Source organism: Triticum urartu, chromosome 5A, assembly GCF_056163025.1.
Source record: "Triticum urartu cultivar PI428250 chromosome 5A, HENAU_Tu73, whole genome shotgun sequence".
NCBI classification, from domain to species: domain Eukaryota; kingdom Viridiplantae; phylum Streptophyta; class Magnoliopsida; order Poales; family Poaceae; genus Triticum; species Triticum urartu.
Window position 1 is genome coordinate 627,517,289 of NC_141877.1, and position 20,067 is coordinate 627,537,355.

The window sequence follows — 20,067 nt, forward strand, 5'->3', positions numbered from 1 at the left end:
CGAGCCACATCCACAGCCAATTCCCGAGCTCTTCCGAGTGACTGAATCCATTCCACATCTCATCACGCCCATCGTTTCACAATTCGCACAGACGCGCCAACTCTCGTTGAGCCAGCCCATATCGCATTTGCCTCGCGCCCATGGTCTCGTCAATGAAGCACTGCAGATATCAGGCCGAGGTGCCATTGTCCCTCTCGCTCTCCCTCGGCGCCGTGACTGGACGGAACAAGAAGACACGCCGCAGTGCGGACGGCGAGTTCGTGTGCAAGACGTGCAGCCGCTCCTTCCCGTCGTTCCAGGCGTTGGGCGGGCACCGGACAAGCCACCTGCGCGGCCGCCACGGGCTCGCGCTCGGACTCGCCGCCGGGACCGATCTGCCGGCGACCAAGAAGGCCACGGAGCAGAAGCAGGCGCACCAGTGCCACGTCTGCGGGCTCGAGTTCGAGATGGGGCAGGCGCTGGGCGGCCACATGCGTCGGCACCGCGAGCAGGAGGCCGCCACCACGGCGCATGCGCCTCCCGTTCTGCTACAGCTCTTCGTCTAGCTCTAGCTTGTTCGATATGGATACACATCAAGTGCGGGTTTACTCGTTCATCTATATGCCGTTGGTCTTGGTTCATTCTTTCATTTTTCTACGCTTATGTAAATATTTACGACTCGTTTATTCGTTTATTATATATATAGAGACTATATGGGCGTTGATTTCTGGAACATGGTTTCACGGAACCCCTTATGAATAATCCATTCTGAAAAAAACACTAAAACAATTAGGATCCTGATAAGTGCCGAATGTCAGATACAAGCATATGGCAATTCAGAACATTTTTAACACCAAGTTTAATGACGTGAGGATGACAACTTTAGTTGCCAAGTATGAGAGCTTTCATGCTTTAATTTATTTTTGCCAGAAAATTGCCGTGTGACACTGAAAATTGCCACCAGAAAACATCAGCGCCAGAGTGCCACACGCCTGACTTGTGAGACTAATTATTTGGGAAAATTTAAAATACCTGATATATTTTTCGTAACGTACATGGTCAACTGATATACTCGCATATGAAGTTTCATGAAGAAATGACATTTGTGGTAATCTCGAATATTTTTTGGCATCTCCCGGAAAAAAGATTATTTTTTGGTAAAATCAAAGCTATATTCGGAAACACTATCCGAAGCTATTTTCTTCACTACGGAACACCCAGGTGTCATTTCAGTAGGGATTTTCCCTACTGTAGTTGGTCAAAAAAAGTTTGATACCCAAAATTTTTAGGTTTCTTAAAAAGATTCCTAGTTATGTTTTAAAAAACTTAGTATTCACATTGATGTGTGTGGAACGATAGTCACCTATATGTATATGTTTTTTCTTGCGGGTGACCTATATGTATATGTTAGATTGTTTTTTTCCAGAGACTATATATGTTACACTGCCCAAGTTATATATAGTCTCTGTAATATGTACATGTCACATTGTTTTTTTCACTGTGGATAACTAACCTTTTTTTTACTGTGCATGCTAGTCTATACACTGCCCAAGTTTGAAAGACCCTGCACGATTAAAGATCATTTCACGAACTCTAGAACATTTTACATGGCTTCTTTCCACACGCTCACTGTCCAACTTTGGAGCCTGGACTATTTTAGGCCCTGCTCGAGACATGAGAATGTATTAGCAAAAGGGCCCATGCGTTGCAACGAGATAATAAAACGTGATTTTCAAATCAAATTTAGCATGTAGGTCCCACCTTGTTAATTCAAATGAAATAAAAATGATCATTTGCTGTCCGGATTAATTTTATTCAAATCATACAAATTACTAAAACAAGAGTAAAAGCGCCTCTTAGCGCAACATAGGACGCTTGTGCAGAGGTGTAGAGGTGCGTGGTTTAAGATTCCCGAGGACAGCTCTTGAATAAAACTGTCTATATGTTCTGCACTTACGATGGACATGCTAACACATCTCAACTGATGTCCTATTTAATCAGATCTCTCTCGCCCTACAATTTTATCTATCTCATGATTTAATTAGCCAATTATGTGTACATGAGTGCCTGTTTTATCCGTGTCTCTCATTCAACGGATGCAAGTCTCACAAATCCCACTCTCTGAAATCCGGCGTGCACGCATGCGTATCCAAAGACCCGTGCAAACCAACATGTATTTTGTTAGTTAAGCATCAATCTCTTCTTCCTACATGCACTATATTTCCTAAAAAGATAACTCTATTTCTCTATTCAGAGACATCACAAACAACCAATCTCTCTCTTTTTTCTCTGCAGAGGCAACATAGCACAGATTTAGCATGTGATTATGTTATTAACTGAGGACGAATTAATTTCATTTAATTAGATGCTTCAATGTAACCTTCTTTAATTAGTGCAATCTTCTTTAATGCAAAGGTGCTTAGGCTGGCCATAGTGAGGAGTAACTTAGACTAGTGTCATATGCATGACACTATTCTAAGTTACTACCTTCATAATGCAAAGTAACATAATACTAGTATCATATGTGGTCTCATTTAATAGCTTGTAGACTCATGTTGTCTTGGAAATCGCTATGTTACAGTAACATATTATGTTACTACTTCTCATTAACTACTTGCCACATAAGCAAAAAATTCTTGAGGTGTGCTATGTTACTACCTAAGTTACTCCCACTATGACTACCCTTAGATGAGGTGCTAAGTATATTAAATGGCTTAGCAACTCAAGTCCTCAATGCAAAGGTGCTAAGCTTTATGCATTTAATTAGTTGTAGACCTAGAATTGTGCTTCCACCTAGGTACACGTGTTTAGCACCGTTTCTTCCCAGGGCCATCATACTACTCTCTCTTCTTAATTAGCATGCCACATCAGATTTTTTGCTTAGTTGGCAATCTTAGCACCTGTACAAGATGGAGCATTGGGAGGGGCCTAAGGGCATCTCTAAAGGTTTGTATGTTAGCTTGTTGGTAAAATATGTCATGTCATCAACCAACACCTTAACATACAACAACTTCAATAGGTTGTATCTAGTTTGTCTAATAGGATATGAGATAATAAATAAGGTGCTCTCACATTGTACATTGGAGCTTGTGCAAGGGGTGTTGGTTCAGGTAGTACATATAAATTCCTCCATTTCCTCATTTATTGTATGACACATCATCAAAAATCCTATGTGGCAAAGTCTATCGATAACTATCTTACAACCATTGAAGATGCCCTAAGAGGTTGATTAGACAATAAAGGGATTGTCTTAACTGGGGCATGTATTGGCCTTTTTTTTAGCAAAACGTATTTTTGGCTGCGAACTTCTTTTTTAACTATATGCAGTCAATTGACGTGCGGCCCAGACGGCTCGGCTCAAATTGGATATATATAAAATAAGCTCCTTGACCTTGACAAGAACACGGGCTGGATGAGTTGGTTGTGTCCCATGGCAACTTTTCACTACACCAAAGATTGAGTCCTGGTATTGACGAAATATTTTTTTGGTGTTTCGGCGTTGCAGAACGATGTATGAAAAAAAAATAGAGCTATCGTTCGGATGAGAAAAAGGAGAAAATGGATGTTCGGATGATACAGGAGCAATGAGAAAATGGAAGGACAAGAAAGGAACGCTGTGGCAAACAAAGGATTTGAAAAAAAACGGGGGAATGCGTAGGAACTTCCGTTCGGATGATACAGGAGAAATGAGAAAATGGAGGGACAGGAAAGGAACGCTACAGCAAACAAAGGATTTGAAAAAAAACGGCGGAATGCGTAGGAACTTCCGTTCGGATGATACAGGAGAAATGGAGGAATTTGTTTTTTTTTTGCGAGGAAATGGAGGAATTTGTACTGTTCTCTTTATGGTCACAACTTGACAAGGAAATTTTTTTATTGCCATGCACACCAATCTTTGCGTCTGAACTCAGATAGAGACACCCATGGTAGCATTATTTTATTCAGATATTAGTGTGCAATAGCTAGCCCCACACGCTAGAACCAGCAGGACGCCTCGGTCTTCCATGAAAACAATCGATCGCGGTGGATGTTTACATTCCAGAGGAACCGACACGGTAAGCGAATAATTCCTATGAAATACTGTAGGCGTTTCCTTCATTCCGGATGCTTGGAAGGAAAATAATCCTACGCGAAAAACATCTATTGAAATTCCTGCATATTTCCTACGAACCGAATGTGGCCTTATTCTTCCCTGTTAACTGATTGACCATTGAATTTGATTACGTCAACAATAAAAGAGATCATCAATAAGAATCAATCATAATTTAATTATGTTCTGATTCACTTTAACAAACAATATGCGCAGTGAAGAGTGGCCGTAGTGTCTCAATCAATCCTACCGTAGACGGTATCCCCCATCGGAAGAAAGAAGAAAAAGAGATTGGTCATCACTAGCTAGGTCACGGTAGATCACTTAAACTTTTCTCTGTAAAAATGTTAATTATGGTGGATGAAGTATCAAACTTTTCTTACGTGCTCTTTCGCAAAAAAAGTTAATATAGATTACATACAAAGCAAAATAAATGAATCTATGCTCTAAGATACGTCTGTATTCACCCATAAGTGGTCCATATTCAAATTTCTGAAAAGACATATATTTACGGAATGGAGGGAGTAAAAATAATATGTTTGCATCTCACGCAAGACTGAATGATCTTGGCCATTCAAAGATCTTTTCCCCGGCCCTAGAACCTTCCGCCGTCCAAAGTCTTTGGAAGCTAGACAGCTGCGCGCCGCCACGCGCCTTGTGGCGTGACATCTGACGCCACTCCGCACCACACGTTCGGCGGCGCTACGCACGACCGAAATATCCGGGAGCTCGATCCTATCCGTCACGTCGCGAACGTCAAGGTGGCTTCGAACGATTGGTCCACAGACGCCAGAGGTAGGGCAGCCCCCGCCAGCTCGGCACACACGTAAGCTCCATCCGCAGCAACACGCACGCCACCTATATATAAGTGGACCGTCTGTCCGTCTCCCCTGCCGACCCATCCATCCATTCTTCCTTCTCCAGACACAACTCCGCAGCAGCACAAAAGAGCTTCGATCCACATCTACGCCGATCCATCCATCAGATCATTAAGACGAGCAGCAAATCCATGGGAGCGGGGATGAAGCGCGCGAGGGAGGAGGAGCCAGCTGTGTCGCTGGCGCTCTCTCTCAGCACAGACTCCTCGACGTCCACCAACACCTCGGCCGACTCGACCGGTGCGCCGGCGAAGGCGGCCGCAAGGAAGAGGGCACGGCGGGGGAGGGTGGTGGCCACTTCGGGGGAGGGAGAGTTCGTCTGCAAGACTTGCGGCCGGGCCTTCGAGACGTTCCAGGGGCTGGGCGGGCACCGGACCAGCCACCTCCGTGGCCGCCACGGGCTGGAGCTCGGCGTAGGCGTCGCCAGGGCCATCACGGAGCAGAAAAGGCAAGAGGAAAAGCAGCAGCACGACTGCCACATCTGCGGGCTGGGCTTCGAGACGGGCCAGGCGCTCGGCGGCCACATGCGGCGGCACCGCGAGGAGATGGCGCTCGACCGGTGGGTCGCGCTGTCGGATCAGGAGGCGGGGCACCAGGCCCCCGCCGACCGGCTACCGGTCTTGCTTGAGCTGTTCGTCTAGCCTGCTAGCTGGATCTCAGTGCTTGATAGTGGATCTCAATGCTTGTTTGTACATGTCTTTAGAATCAGATAGGCTCATTATTGTTCAACGTTGTATAGAGTACGTTTTTCCGGGTTAGCGTTCCCGTCCTTGCTGGATCTTTGCTTTGGATCGGTCCCTTTTTTAACCGATAGATGGATGAGAGATTTACATGCACCTTTTCTTTACATGCACGGTAATCTTGTATACATAGTGAAAATACATTCGTTTGTTCCTAATGCAATTGACAGATTCTTCCACTCAGATTGTTCCTCTATGAATTTGTTTTTGTTCACAACCATTGTACTCCTGTTTAGTTCACTGAAGTATTGATCTAAATGCTTTTACATTTCTTTAGAGAGGAAGTACATATGATAAGTCCAGGACGGATTCTCCGTCTGTAAAATTCTGCAATATAGACGACCTTCACAACTTAGACAACTTCTCAACATTTACACTGATTCGTTTGCTCGTTGGAGTTGAGGACGAGGGCACGGATCCTTGCAGAGCGATGTGGGGACCGAGGGGAACGCCAAGGCAGCTGCAGGATCTCCCGTATCCCCTTCTTCCTCCTCGGTCTTACTTCCTCTTCATTGTCCAGCACAATCGGCATCTCCCGCATCCCCGGTGATGGCAGTGCCATCACCACCATCCCTGCATCCAGCTTCGGGCCAGGGGATGCCTGAATCTTTATATCATTCATTTCCGCCGCTGGACTGGATCCGCAGATTCTGCCTCCTCTATAGCTCGAAGCACGATTTCTATCAGTTATTTCCTCTAGATAGGCCAACTCCCTGGTCATCGCCATCGCCGCCTGGCCAACTTCAACGCGTCTCCCCCCGCTATCTTCGCCGTGCGTGCCTCCCATTCCGCCATCGAGACCAGGACGGATCAGAGATCTGTAGCGAAACACAACAAGCTCAAGGGTAATCGTCTTGGTTCTCTTTGTTTGCAGCGGAGATGTCGAAATGCTCGCGAGCAAAACTGAAGAACCATGGTCTTCCACTAGAGGTTTGATGGTGAGTAAATGCAATCTCGATAATGGTGCATGCCATCTCGCGCCACCACCTCCATCCCAGTTCGATCCGTGTACCTCCTCAATATCACCGAGTAAATTGAAAGCGTCCAAATGGCACATAATTGTACCTCATCACCCTCCCCTATCCACTCTCCTTCGTGTCTTGCGCGATCATCGACATGGCCTCGCTCATCGAGAAGAACTAGCCGCGGTGAATCAATTTGCCGGAGCAGAGTACCATGTCGATCGATGAGTTGCTCTCCGCCATGAGGTCGGAGACGAAGAGCATCGACCAGGGCATATCGCATGCCATCTCCATGCAGCTTTTCGGCCCAAGGATGAGGATCGCCGGGTAAAAGCGGCCTAGCTAGCTGCGACTCGGCTAAATACTACATTCATTCCAAAATAATTGAAGTTCGGTTTTGTCTTAAGTCAAATTTATAAGTTTGTTAAGTTCTTGAAATATATTAGCATCTTCTTTATGAATTATGCTTCCGTATTATGTGCACTTGGTGTTGTAGATCTTGGTACTGCATCTATTTGTAGAGTTGATCAAACTTAAGGAAGTTTGTGATAACACAAATGTAGAACTTTAATTAGTTTGGAACGCACACACAGTGCAGAGCTTGAAGTCTTTTTACCGTAGACCGTGTTGACACTCTTGCAAAGAAATGAAGCTTAATTAAATACTTTCTTTGTAAATTAACATAAAAGCGTTTAGATCACTAATTTTTGTGAAGGGAAACAGGGAGTACTTTTACTTTTAGTAAAACCAGGTCTGTGCAACGTCTCATCGGTCATGTTCAAAAAATACTACTCCCTCCATTCCACAATGTAGTGCTTCCTCTATCCACGTGCTTCAACTTCGACCGTAAATTTAACTACCAAGACTGATTGCAGCGGGAGCAAAAATTATATCAGTGAATTCGTATTCGAAAGAAGTTTTCAATTATATAATTTTTTCTCCTGCCGCAATTGGTCTCGTCGGTTAAATTTATGGTCAAAGTTGAATCTCGAGAAGCGCGGACACACTATATTTTAGAATGGAGGGAGTATTATTTACTCATCGGTCATCAATGTGTTTTCGCATCATCACATTCTAGGAACAACTTTGCGTATACGGACGGGCAGCCTGGATTCATCTAGAGAAGGGCAGGGCCCAAACCGGCCGGTACTGTACGCGGTTTTGCCAGGGCACCATCCAGCGCTCTCGAGAGAGACGTACGCGTATCCAAGTTGTCATCTACTCCCTTCCTTTCAAAATAGATGATTCAACTTTGTATTAAAGTGCGAAGCCGACACAACCTAATAGCCGGGGTTCGGGTCAATGGATTACTCCTGTACACAGCTCCACAGCTCTGTTCCATACTTGCATTCGACGCGTCGCAGGGGCCGCGTTTTCTTCGCTGTTCCCTACAGCATATGCTGCCATTTCAACTGCAAGCTACTCGATTTATTTGCTTGTTCGTGCAGGCTAGATATCTGTCCCATTTGCTGCCATTTTAAATCTGTAAAGCAAGTGAACTGGTGTGCGGGGCTCTTGCACTCAAAAAGAAGATGGCCCAAGGGGCCTGCATGTGCTGATGTGCATGCTACATGGCACCGCGTAGACAGCAGGAGTGTGTGTGCTGACTTTACCTAGTCGTGGCAGAGGGCATCTTCAATGCAAATTCATAAAACGGACACTGTATTTTGTGTGCACGTGTTCGCATGCGTCTGTAAAAAATGACATGGGAGCAGGTCATCCAACCATGCCCGCAAACATTTGAAAGTGCAATTGAACAAACCGGACGATTTTCATGCAAAAACAACGAAATTCACTTAAGTCCGGACATAAAATGGACGTGTTGGTGGACGTGGGGGTGTGGCCACCACCTAACGCTCGCAAAGGCGCCACTCCGCTTCCTCCGGCACCATGCGGAGGGTCGCCATGATGAACGCCGACCAAGGGCCGGGAAGCCTTGCCCTTGCTCCTGCCACCGGTCGCGGTGTCGGTCTCACTGAGATACCACTCCTCACCGATCTTGGCAAACTCCCCATCAAAGCGGCAGCGTCACCGCACGGTCGTCTAGTGGTCAGCAACCGGGCGAGGGCCCAGACCTTCACGAGGTCGGGGTCCGCGCGAACCCAGGCGGGTGCCTTGTGGGACTTGGTGTATGTGGCGCATCGCTCCTGCTGTGCCGCCTCCCTGTCCGCCCTCTCGTCGGACGACATGATGCTCCGCGACGGCAAAGAGCTGCTGCCGCCACGACCATCGATGTAGTACAGGAGGTGCCTGCGCGCCTTCGGGATCGCCGAGGACACCTCCTCCTTCACGTGGTGCCCGATTTGGATGCCGCGGGATGTGGGGAGGGCGCCGGATCCACCTTGTTCGGGTAATATGGTTTAGTTGTTCCCTTTTGTGCTATTCGAGTCGGTGCTTGCATATCTATCTTTGTAAGCTGGTATCCCCAGTCGATTTATTTTTCTTTCTACTCTCTCGACGTCGTAAATTTTTGCCGGATCCTTTTTATGTGGCTTTATATAATATAAATCCAGGTGTTCCCTACGACTTTCATCTAAAAAAAACTAGTGACATGCCTGATCGGTGCATGATGGCCCCTAGAGTTTGTGTTGCATGGGCTCGGATATGAGGAACTTGACGACAACTTTGAGAAGAAAGGAGAGGGGCAGAGGGACACTAATGAGACTATAGGAGAGTGATGACGTGTAAGGGAGAGAGATGTATGTCATAAGCTCTAGAACATGGACTCATGCCAATGGCAGTTGACTTGGATCGGCGTCTTCGCTATGGATCTCTCGAGAGTCTCCGCATGGTCATGGCTTGCCGTGCAAAAGAACTAATTTAGCGCGTATTTCTGTTAGCTAGTCAGAATATGTAGCCATTTCCGTGAAAAACAAGCACATGCACACTCGGACGAGTGTAATGCATGCACACTGACGGTCGTTGAAGCGCGTGGCGCATGTGCCATCACGGAGAAATTCCATAGCTGCATGTGGTGCAGTAATTTAGGCGGACGCGGCAAGCCATTTTTGGACTGGAGAAGAGGAGCAAGAGCCAAAACTGGAAATTTGGAACCGTCCCGGCAAATGAAAAGAAGGAAATGTGGAATCGTATGCACACTCTCATTCTTCTGGCGAAAGAATTGTCGTTGACTAGAAGGGTTGTGGGCGCTTTGATGCGTCGTTGATGTTATTGAATTTTTTTAATTTATTTATTTCATCTATTTTAAAATATAAGGTGTATTCGTTTTTTGAAAAGTCAAACCTATGTAAGTTGACCACATTTCAGTAGAAATATATGGCTTTTTGATACACCATGAATGAATTTTTACATTTTTTTGTCTAATATTATGGATGTCGATATTTTTGGCTCTGGACTTTATCAAAGTTAAAGAAATTTGACTTCTTAATAAACTAATACTCCCTCTGTAAATTAATATAAGAGCGTTTAGATCAATAGCGTAGTGTTCGAAACGCTCTTATATTAGTTTATGGAGGGAGTACCTTGTATTTGGGAACGAAGTGAGTATTTGGTTTGGTTAGTGGAAAAGACAATGGAGTGTGTTTTCCTTTTTATTCATATAACGTGGTGTTTTGGTGGGCCTTTCGTGGTGTGATTTATCAATGCAATGAGAAAGCTCTAAAATTAGAGAGCATAGTGAATTAAAATAAATAAGAGATTGTTGACCCGGTGAAAATCGATGACCCATTTCTAAATTGGTGATCTCAATTGAATGAGAGGCCTTCATTTCTAGTGTTATAGAGGATTGATCCGTCAGATCGGTGCCGATCAACATAAAGTTCGCCGGTGCATGCAGCTACAAATACCCAACTAAAACGGACATGGACCGTGAGCAAGCAAATTATGGTTCCGTCCCATTTCGCTGGCCTTTCCTTCCACATGCACGTAACCGCGTGAGCTAGCAAGCTAAGCAATTACACTAAGCTGACGTACGCGAGCAGAGAAGGTTCTATCTTTGCAGACCGGACGCTTTAGCCAAGTCGCCGCCGATCGCGAAGTGCGCGCGGGCTCCAAGTCGTCGTCAAGCCAGACGTACGGGGGTCCGTCTACAAGCGATGTACCTGGTGGCTACTACTCCACTATAAAAGCCTAACCCGGCACGATCCGAGCCATCCACAGCCAATTCCGAGCTCTTCAGAGTGACTGAATCCATCTCTCGTCTCCTACTCCAACGTTCCGCACAGAACTAGCTACGAACTAACTCTTCTTGAGCTCACCGTCTAGCCGCGATATGGTTTCGTCAATGAAGCAGTACAGAGATGAGGCCGATGCACCATCGTCCCTCTCCCTCTCGCTCTCCCTCGGCGCCGTGGCCGACCGCAGCAGCAAGAAGATGCGCCGCGGCGGCGCGGACGGCGAGTTCGTGTGCAAGACGTGCGGCCGCTCGTTCCCGTCGTTCCAGGCGCTGGGCGGGCACCGGACAAGCCACCTCCGTGGCCGCCACGGCCTCGCGCTCGGCCTCACTTCCGGGCCGGGGACCAAGAAGACCACGGACGAGAAGCGGGCGCACCAGTGCCACGTCTGCGGGCTGGAGTTCGAGATGGGGCAGGCGCTCGGTGGCCACATGCGCCGGCACCGCGAGCAGGAGTCTGCCACCACGGCGCAGGCGCCGCCCGTTCTGCTCCAGCTCTTCGTCTAGCGTTAGCTCCACTGGTGTCCTTCCGATATGGATAGACATCCAGTGCAGGTGTACGTGTACTGCTTCACCTGTGTCTGTGCGCGCGATTGGATTGGTACATTTGCCGCACACTAGTACTAGGTGTTGATCGATCGCTGGTTCATTCCTTCATTCTGACGTACATGTACATATTTCGGGACCTGTTCATTCGTTCATTATGGAGACTATATACTTCCTCCGTCCGGAAATACTTGTTCGAGAAATGGATGTATCTAGATGTATTTTAGTTCTAGATACATTCATTTATATCCATTTCTATGACAAGTATTTCTGGACGAAGGGAGTATATGTCACATTGGTTCGTTCGTTATTTTGTTCCAACTGAGTCGCCTACGAGTTGAGTCGATCAACCTTGATAAATAACCCGGCGAGGACGAGTTCCATGTGCGATATTTTTCTTTGAAAGAGGGTCTTTGACTCACTCGTTGAACAACTCACTTGCTACCATCTCCAAGTGTTTGCACGGAATGGCAAAATACACTTGGGCCTCCACGTCATGAAGTAGTGGCAACAACATTTCATCAAATGTGTAGACATTTGAATAACATGCAAAAGCCAAAAACTCTAATTATATTAGAAACAATTGCGTATCTCCACCTAGATTTGGGCCTTAAATCGTGCACTCGTCACAACAAACCAGTTTTACAATGATGTTTTTTTATATATACTTGTTCATGCAGGGACGTTAAAATCCACGTAGACCGTCAACCGGTGCGGCTCAGGAGCTACACGTTTTGCTCGAGTTGTTTTTTGTCTGGTTTTTACAAGTATACATGTATTTATAGAAATGCCGTATCTATGGAAGCAATAATTGTGTGTACGTACACAAGTTATAACTCTTCTAGGGTCCTTGATCCCAAGTAATGCGGGAAATGGGGGAAGGGGGTCCGGGGTTGATAAGAAAGGAATCATGTCATGTGGAATCACCGGGAGTGTAGAGTTGCTAGGCCTCTCAATGTAACTAATGCTTGTTGTGCTTGTGGTAATGATAATCAACAATACATTGAATCATCCGCGGAAAATATACTAGTGTTCCAACAAAGAGAAGAGGACTGAGCAAAGAGTAGGCGGCAATTTCTCTTTGGGCGAAAGTTGGTGTATGTGATTGGAAGCTAGGTTTTGATTGTGGATAACTTATTGATTACGTATGTGGAACATGGAAAGGTCATACGAAGCACTAAGTTTGTTATGAGTTGGTAGGGGCAGACCTTTTTGTGACTCCTTGAAAAATAGGAAGTGTGAATGATGTGATGTGATGATGCAATGGAGCAACAGTTCTGTTGTTTGGGTTTAGTAGGAGGTAGGTTGGGGTAAGAGGTGTGTCAGGAGGCAAGTCGGGGGTAACAAGACAAATAAGGTTGTCTATCAAGGTGTGCTCGGGAGAGGGGGGACACATGCAAAAAAAAAGGAGCTAAACGTGCTACCGAACTTGTGCGTCCCAGCATTTGTTCGAGAGGGGGACAGTAGAAACAATGTATCTCACAAAAGAGCGACGTACACGTCCTCTTCCATAAACTAGATGATACCCCGCACGTTGTTGCGGGAACATTTTACAACATATTTCAATGTGATTCATTATATGAAACATGAATATTTGAAGTAATAATATAAAAGGCTAAAACTAAAAATGATATAACTTATTATGTTTGATTACTATATAGTTGTTAAATATATTTTAAATATATATATACCATAATAGAATGAAAATTCTCATGTATGTTTGCATATTGAGATGAGTTTTTTTTCCGTGCATGTCATGATGAAGTGGCATGCTTGTATGTTGAGATACTATGGTAGTAAGGGTGGACCTTTTCTCATGCATGTTGTGGGATGATGTGGCATGCTTGCATGTTGAGAGAAATAATTAGTGGGGGCTAGCTATTTAGATATAGAAGATAAGGAGGGTCATCAATGAAAGTTTAGTGACATTCTCATTCACTTTAACAAATACTATTATGGAAATATCACAGCTGAGGAAGTTTGATTGCGGCGTCGCGGTTCACAATAGCTAGATCGTAACCCCGCATAAGAGAAAAAAGATCGATCTGAACAAGCCAGAGCCAGCATCGCTCCATATGTCATGGCAAATTACCTAACCTTTTCTTTCCTGGTCGAGCACATACTGGTAGCGTACACACTACATAAGTCTGAAAGACCCTGCACGATCAAAGATCTTTTAATGGACGCTAGAATGTTACGGACCCCTCCAGTCCGCACGCTCATGCTCGTGCCACCCTCCAACTTTTATTTTTGTGAAAAGGTGCCACCAAAGAACTCTAGAACCCGGACTATTTTATTCGTGTTTAATGGATTAATTATCGAATCTGATTACATTCGTAGTTAAGAAGATTGTCAATAAAAATCAATCACAATTTTATCAAGTTCTCATTCGCTTTACCAAATATTATGCCTAATGGAGTGTCAGTGTCTCAGTCAGTGCCAGGCGGATAACTTCCGTCAGAAGAGAACGTCGGACATACCACCTAACCTTGTTTCTCTGTAAAAAAAGGTACCCCCTCCAAGTCAAATTAATTGTCAGTGTATAGAGGCTGCGTCATTGGACATTGTTTATAGTGGTTGCGGCGATTAATTGACAATCGGAGAGAGTATCAAAATTTTCTTTAGACTAGTCACAGTGGGAAGTAATTTAGAGTAGTAACATGCATATGTTACTAGTAACATATGTGTGTCATGCATCACTTTATTTATTAGGTTATAGACTCATCTTTCTTGATATATGTGATGTTACAGTAACTAGCTATGTTACTACATGTCTTTTTTTTATTAATTACATGTCATATTATCTATTTTGTCTAAATAAGTGTGATGTTACCACCTATGCTACTTCCACTATGGGTAGTCTTAGAAGAACTAAACGTACCAAACTCTTTTTCGTTTCTGCGAATTCAAAATGTACCAAACTTGTATACGAACACCAGTGTTGCAGTAGTACGTGGTGTGATCTTAAAAAAGTACTAGTTGTATGTACGTGTGGCGTAGACAAATCTGAATGATCCTGTACGATCCAAAGATCCTCTCAGATTCTAGAACGTTCCAGACCCTTCCGTTGTCACTCTCACGCGCCGTCCAAGTCCGAGCCAAGCAGAGGCGCGCCGCCACGCGCCTTGTGGCGTGACAGGTGACGCCACTCCGCACCACACGTTCGCCGCCGGTCGACCGCGCTACGTACGACCACAAATATCCCCATCGAACTCGATCCCATGCGTCACGTCGCGAATGTCGCGGTGGCATCGAGGGATTGGTCCACACAAGCACAAACGTAAGCTCCGCCCGCAGCAACACGCACTCCACCACCTACTGCCCACACAGCCTATATATATAACTGCGGCCGCCTCCTTCCCACAGACCAACAACACAAACGAGCATCAATCCAAATCCACAGGCGGCTCCAGCAGATCATTTATACGAGCAGCAAATCCATCCATGGGGGCGGGAATGAAGCACGCGAGGGAGGAGGAGGTACTGTCGCTGGCGCTGTCGCTGAGGACGGACTCCTCGACGTCGTCGGCCGACTCGGCCGGTGCGCCGGCCAGGAAGAGGGCGCGGCGGGGAAGAGTGGTGGCCACGTCGGGGGAAGGGGAGTTCGTGTGCAAGACGTGCGGCCGCGCCTTTACGACGTTCCAGGCGCTCGGCGGCCACCGGACCAGCCACCTCCGGGGGCGCCACGGGCTGGAGCTCGGCGTCGGGGTCGCCAGGGCCATCAAGGAGCGGCAAAGGCAGGAGGACAAGCAGCAGCACGATTGCCACATCTGCGGGCTGGGCTTCGAGACCGGCCAGGCGCTCGGAGGCCACATGCGCCGGCACCGCGAGGAGATGGCGCTCAGCGGCGCCATCGACCGGTGGGTCGCTCTGTCGGAGCAGGAGACTGGGCACCAGGCCGCCGCCCACCGGCCGCCGGTCTTGCTCGAGCTGTTCGTCTAGGGTCTTTAGAATCAGATAGGTTCATTGTTCGACCTTGTACAGAGTGTATTTTTGGTGATTAGCGTTTCTGTTCTTGCTGGATAAATCTGCTTTGGATCGGTCCCTTTGTTAACCGATTGACTGGAGATTTACATGCACAGATGTGCTTGTATTATTGTGTACATAATCAAGGCAAATTCATTTGTTCGAAATGCAATTGACAGATTCTTGCACTCGGATTGTTGTTCTATGACTATGCTGTTGTTCAGCTCCATTGTTTATCATAATTTCAAGCCTCGGTTTGTAACTTCAGATTGTCTCAACATTGACAGTACACAGATGTCCGGAGTATTAATTGGATCACAATAGCTAAAGGTCAGTCAACTGATTTTTGGATTTGGGCCAGTCGATTTTGAGAAGGAAAAAGAAAGCGCTGGAGAACGGCGAGGCTGCACGGGAGCACGGCAATAGGTGGCAGGCTACCCCATCATCTATCGTCAGTGGAGGGGGGGGGGGGGGGGGGGAGACGGTGGTGGTGCAAGTTCGCCAGAGAAAAAACGGATCATCAACGAGGCAAGAGGGATGGTCGGGGGCTAGGGCAGCACAGCGGTGGGCCGCAGTTGGGGGAGGGCAATACGGCAAGGCTGCACGGGAACGCCGCCGGCCGCGGGCGGCGGAAGGAGGAGGCTAGGCCGGCGGCGGTGGGGCGGTTCGAAGGAAGAAGAAAAATGGCCAGCGGGAGGAAAAAGAAAGAGATCCAGTAGTTGATTTCATATCTGACAGCTGGAAAAACCGACTGACCCAATTTCTTAAAAAAAATACAAGCGAATGACATATAGCCATTCCCTAATTGGATTGAGACTCGGATGCTGGAACTACAACCACACACACTGGCATCGACGACACAACAGTACAAGACCACCACCACCACGGCCATCATGGGTACGTGGGGATGCGACGGGTGTCTGGCCCTAGCATCGCCGATGACACCACGCGGGGAGGGAGGGTGCCATCGATTCGAGGATGCAGCGAAGGCGTGAAGACGATCCGACGCCGACTCATCGGGTGGAGAGGAGGGAGTGGATGGCAGTAGCTAGGATGATCTGGTGAAAGGTAGATGAGAGGCCGGAGGCGGCATGGGACGGTTGACATGAATCGTCAGGCTCGACGGGAGTAACCATAGGGTTGGGGGGGGGGGGGGAGGGGGGGATGAAGGGGAGTAGAAAAAATGATTGTATATAAATAGGCGCGTTAAACTTATCACTGTAAAAAAAGGCATTAACTATGGACTGGCAGTGTTTAATATATATTACAGACGACATCACCATGAAAACTGATCTGTGTTATGAATCCACCAATTCCAGATTCAGGAACTAGCGCGAAGCAGTTATCAGAGACCAACCTAAAAATGGCCCGTCAATGAAATTTACCTAGCCGGTGCCGAGAGCATCATCACTTAAATGCTCATTTCTAACAGTGACGGTGGCCGGTCAACGATGAGGTGTCACTGGTCTGTCTGTGTACCAACAAAAATCAGGACATGTCAGCTCCTTTCTTACCCGTCACATAGATATTCAATTAATCAACCGTAGGTGGAGTGAACCAATCTATGATTGGATGATTAAAGGGACTGTGATATCTCAGCCCATCAGAATTTAAATCCTGATGCTCGCATTTATTCTGAATTTATTTCAGGATTTCCGGCGATGCGCATTCAGTGGGAGGAGACGTTCCCGTCGATGACGAGGTGCCTACAGTGACATCGTAAATTTCAAAATAATATGCCGGCTCGGTATGTCGGAGTTGCTCATAGAGATAGGATGTGTGTGCGTTCATAAGGTGAGTGCATGCGCGTGTATATAAACACTGGTGTCTGTACTGATGTTAAAAAAATGTAGGTGAAGCATTTTTTTTACAGGTGTACCATGCTGGCACTTGGCAAAGACTGTTGAGATTTAACAAAGGACTTCCATTTTGAAACAGTAAAAAATGTTTGTAGAATGTTTTTTCATGATAATACATGTCGCATTCATATCATGAAAAATAAAATACAAGTCGCGTAAATATCGACATGACAGAATTGAAAAGATAGCAGAACATCGCTGAACTTAATATCAACTCCAGTCACCTGTCTCCGGCACCACCACAACAGCCACCAAAAAAAAATGATGAATCGCCTCTTCATCCAAGTTTGACGTGGCTCCATCACTGATAAACAGCTTTGCATACTCACCACTCTTCACTGGATTCGCATTCCCCGATGTTTTGGAGAAAAGCTTTGCATATACTCTAGCCGTCGGATACCACGACAGCCGGTCTCGATCCATCTGGAAAACAGCAGGACGCAACCGGCCAGCACTGTCATGCGGTTTCGCTACGGCACGATCCAGCGCTGTTGAGAGAAACGTGCGCTATACCAGTCCGATTTGGCCGTTATCAATTACTCTCTTCATTTCAAAATAGATGACCCAATTTTATACTAGCCGACGGTGCAGCCTACACGATCTAGTACTACCACATAGCTGGGGCGCCGCTGCGACAACTGGTTCGCACGGAAAAGTCATGCGGGACGTGACAAAAATCGGTAGAACGTAGAAGCACACCACGGGTTCGGGTCAATTGGTTACAACTGTACCTGCATATGCACCCTTGCACACGACACCTGTTTGCCTCTGGAGCAAGCAAGTTAAGCTAGCTCGCGCGGCTGCTCGTCGGCCGACCACCAAATCGCAAGCAGCTCCGGCCGGTGCACCGACGCGCGCGTGCTTGTCAACCGCAAGCTAAAGCTCGCTAGATTTGTTGACTTATTAATTCGTGCTCGCGCGGTGCTCTTGCACTCAACCAGACGATGGGATCGGGGTATGTTGACCGATCGCCCAAGGGGGCTCTGCATGTGCATGCTACATATGGACACTGACGATCGAGCGAGCGAGCGCGTGGCACATGTAACTCCATGCACGGAGAAAATTCCCATAGCCGTGGTGCAGCAATTTTGATGAAGGCGGGAAGCCATTTTCACACTAGACAGGAGAAGAGAACAAAACAGGAGCAAGAGGCAAAATTGGAAATGTGGAATCGTCCCGGCAAAGAAAAAGAATTGCGGAGTCGTCCGCGGTTTCTTGTTCTTGTGGCGCAGGACTCATCGTCGACTGGCCCGTCAAATCGGTTCCAGTCAAAAGAATGTTCACCGGTGCAGCACCAAATACCCAACGAACACTGATGTTTTGCATTGGGTCCAACGGCAACGACCAAGGACTTTTCAGGGCTGTCCGGATCCCATAAGCTCACACGGCGAGCTAGCTAATTTAGCCTCCGTCCCATTTCGTGGGCCCTTCCGTCTACACGCTCGTAACCGCGTACTACCTCCTAGGATACCAAGGAAGCAAAGCAGGCTGAGCAATTACTCTGAACTGACGCGAGCAGAACGCAAGGTTCTACTCGTAACTAGGAGTATGGAGCAAGACGGGTCGCCGCCGATCGATGGCGACGGGCACCAAGTCGTCAAGCCAAACGTGGTGTACACGTGACGAACCAGGGCCGGGTGCCAGTCCCCGCCACTCCACTATAAAGCTTAACCACCACGCATGAAATGAACCGAGCCACATCCACAGCAAAGTCCGAGCTCTTCCGAGTCACTGAATCCATTCCAACTCTCATCTCCTCCATTGTTTGGGAAATACTTTTGTTGATCGAGCCCATATCCGACTAGCCGCAGATGGTTTCATCAATGAAGCAGTACAGAGATCAGGCCGATGCGCCCTCGCCCCTCTCCCTCTCTCTGTCCCTGGGAGTCGTCGCCGACAGCAGCAAGAAGATGCACCGCGGCGGCGCGGACGGTGAGTTCGTGTGCAAGACGTGCAGCCGCTCCTTCCCGTCGTTCCAGGCTCTGGGAGGACACCGGACCAGCCACCTCCGTGGCCGCCACTGCCTCGCGCTCGGCCTCGCTGCAGGGTCCGATCAGCCGGGGACCAAGAAGACGGTGGACCAGAAGCAGGCGCACCGGTGCCACGTCTGCGGGATCGAGTTCGAGATGGGGCAGGCGCTTGGCGGCCACATGCGCCGGCACCGCGAGCAGGAGGCCGCCACCACGGCGCAGGCGCCGCCCGTTCTGCTCCAGCTCTTCCTCTAGCTGGCGTTCAATTGGCTTCTCTCTAGTTTTTTTTTTTTGAGAGTTGGCTTCTCTCTAGTTGGTTCTATATAGGTAGGCATTCAGTGCAGATTTGCTGGTCACCTGAGTGCGCGATTGGATTTGTACATTTGCTGCACACTAGTACGTGTTGACCGTTGGTTCATTCTCTCGTTTTTATGATTATGTACATATTTAGGACTTTGTTCGTTCGTTGATTACTGAGACTACATATAGGTTGCATTGATTTGTTCATTATTCTGTTCTAACTGAGCCGCCTACGAGTTGACTTGATCAATCCAGATAAATAACTCCCCCCGCGGATCAATTCCATGTCTTTTTTTAAAAGAGGCTCTTTGACTCTGTCCTTGATCAACTCCCTTGCTACCATTTTTTTTGCAAAAAAACTATCGATCTATTCATCTTCAATCATGACAATACAACGAACATCAAAAATAATAAATATTACACCCAGACCTGTAGACCACCTATCGACGACTACAAGCACCGAAGCTGCTTTGCTACCATCTTCAAATGGCTATACCCAAAGGAAAATCCGTGCCAGTGGTGGAGCCAACAACCCAAGAATAGGTGTACAGAGTCACCTAAAAATCCTAGTTTTACGCACATTTCCTCATTTATTTGATGTATATTGTCCTATATACGTGAATTATATATGTGGCATTCAAAATG

The 20,067-nt window shown here is 47.1% G+C and overlaps 5 protein-coding genes across 5 annotated transcripts; all 5 read left to right on the plus strand.

The window, feature by feature from the left end:
• Window positions 1-599, plus strand: LOC125506268 (zinc finger protein ZAT7-like). Its single transcript, XM_048671120.2, has one exon. The coding sequence runs from the start codon at window positions 141-143 to the stop codon at window positions 543-545; it is 405 nt and encodes a 134-aa protein (XP_048527077.2). The 5' UTR covers window positions 1-140; the 3' UTR covers window positions 546-599.
• Window positions 600-4,967: 4,368 nt separating this feature from the next.
• Window positions 4,968-5,870, plus strand: LOC125506269 (uncharacterized). The gene has a single exon (XM_048671122.2). The coding sequence runs from the start codon at window positions 5,079-5,081 to the stop codon at window positions 5,586-5,588; it is 510 nt and encodes a 169-aa protein (XP_048527079.2). The 5' UTR covers window positions 4,968-5,078; the 3' UTR covers window positions 5,589-5,870.
• Window positions 5,871-10,766: 4,896 nt separating this feature from the next.
• On the plus strand, window positions 10,767-11,637 carry LOC125506270 (zinc finger protein ZAT7-like). Its single transcript, XM_048671123.2, has one exon. The coding sequence runs from the start codon at window positions 10,881-10,883 to the stop codon at window positions 11,286-11,288; it is 408 nt and encodes a 135-aa protein (XP_048527080.1). The 5' UTR covers window positions 10,767-10,880; the 3' UTR covers window positions 11,289-11,637.
• Window positions 11,638-14,693: 3,056 nt separating this feature from the next.
• On the plus strand, window positions 14,694-15,483 carry LOC125506271 (zinc finger protein ZAT5-like). The gene has a single exon (XM_048671124.2). The coding sequence runs from the start codon at window positions 14,772-14,774 to the stop codon at window positions 15,267-15,269; it is 498 nt and encodes a 165-aa protein (XP_048527081.1). The 5' UTR covers window positions 14,694-14,771; the 3' UTR covers window positions 15,270-15,483.
• Window positions 15,484-18,724: 3,241 nt separating this feature from the next.
• On the plus strand, window positions 18,725-19,644 carry LOC125506272 (zinc finger protein ZAT7-like). Its single transcript, XM_048671125.2, has one exon. The coding sequence runs from the start codon at window positions 18,964-18,966 to the stop codon at window positions 19,375-19,377; it is 414 nt and encodes a 137-aa protein (XP_048527082.1). The 5' UTR covers window positions 18,725-18,963; the 3' UTR covers window positions 19,378-19,644.
• The last annotated feature ends 423 nt before the right edge of the window (window positions 19,645-20,067 follow it).

Coding starts and splice junctions, on each gene's coding strand:
- LOC125506268 (XM_048671120.2), top strand. CDS start 141: ATGGTCTCGTCAATGAAGCACTGCAGATATCAGGCCGAGGTGCCATTG.
- LOC125506269 (XM_048671122.2), top strand. CDS start 5,079: ATGGGAGCGGGGATGAAGCGCGCGAGGGAGGAGGAGCCAGCTGTGTCG.
- LOC125506270 (XM_048671123.2), top strand. CDS start 10,881: ATGGTTTCGTCAATGAAGCAGTACAGAGATGAGGCCGATGCACCATCG.
- LOC125506271 (XM_048671124.2), top strand. CDS start 14,772: ATGGGGGCGGGAATGAAGCACGCGAGGGAGGAGGAGGTACTGTCGCTG.
- LOC125506272 (XM_048671125.2), top strand. CDS start 18,964: ATGGTTTCATCAATGAAGCAGTACAGAGATCAGGCCGATGCGCCCTCG.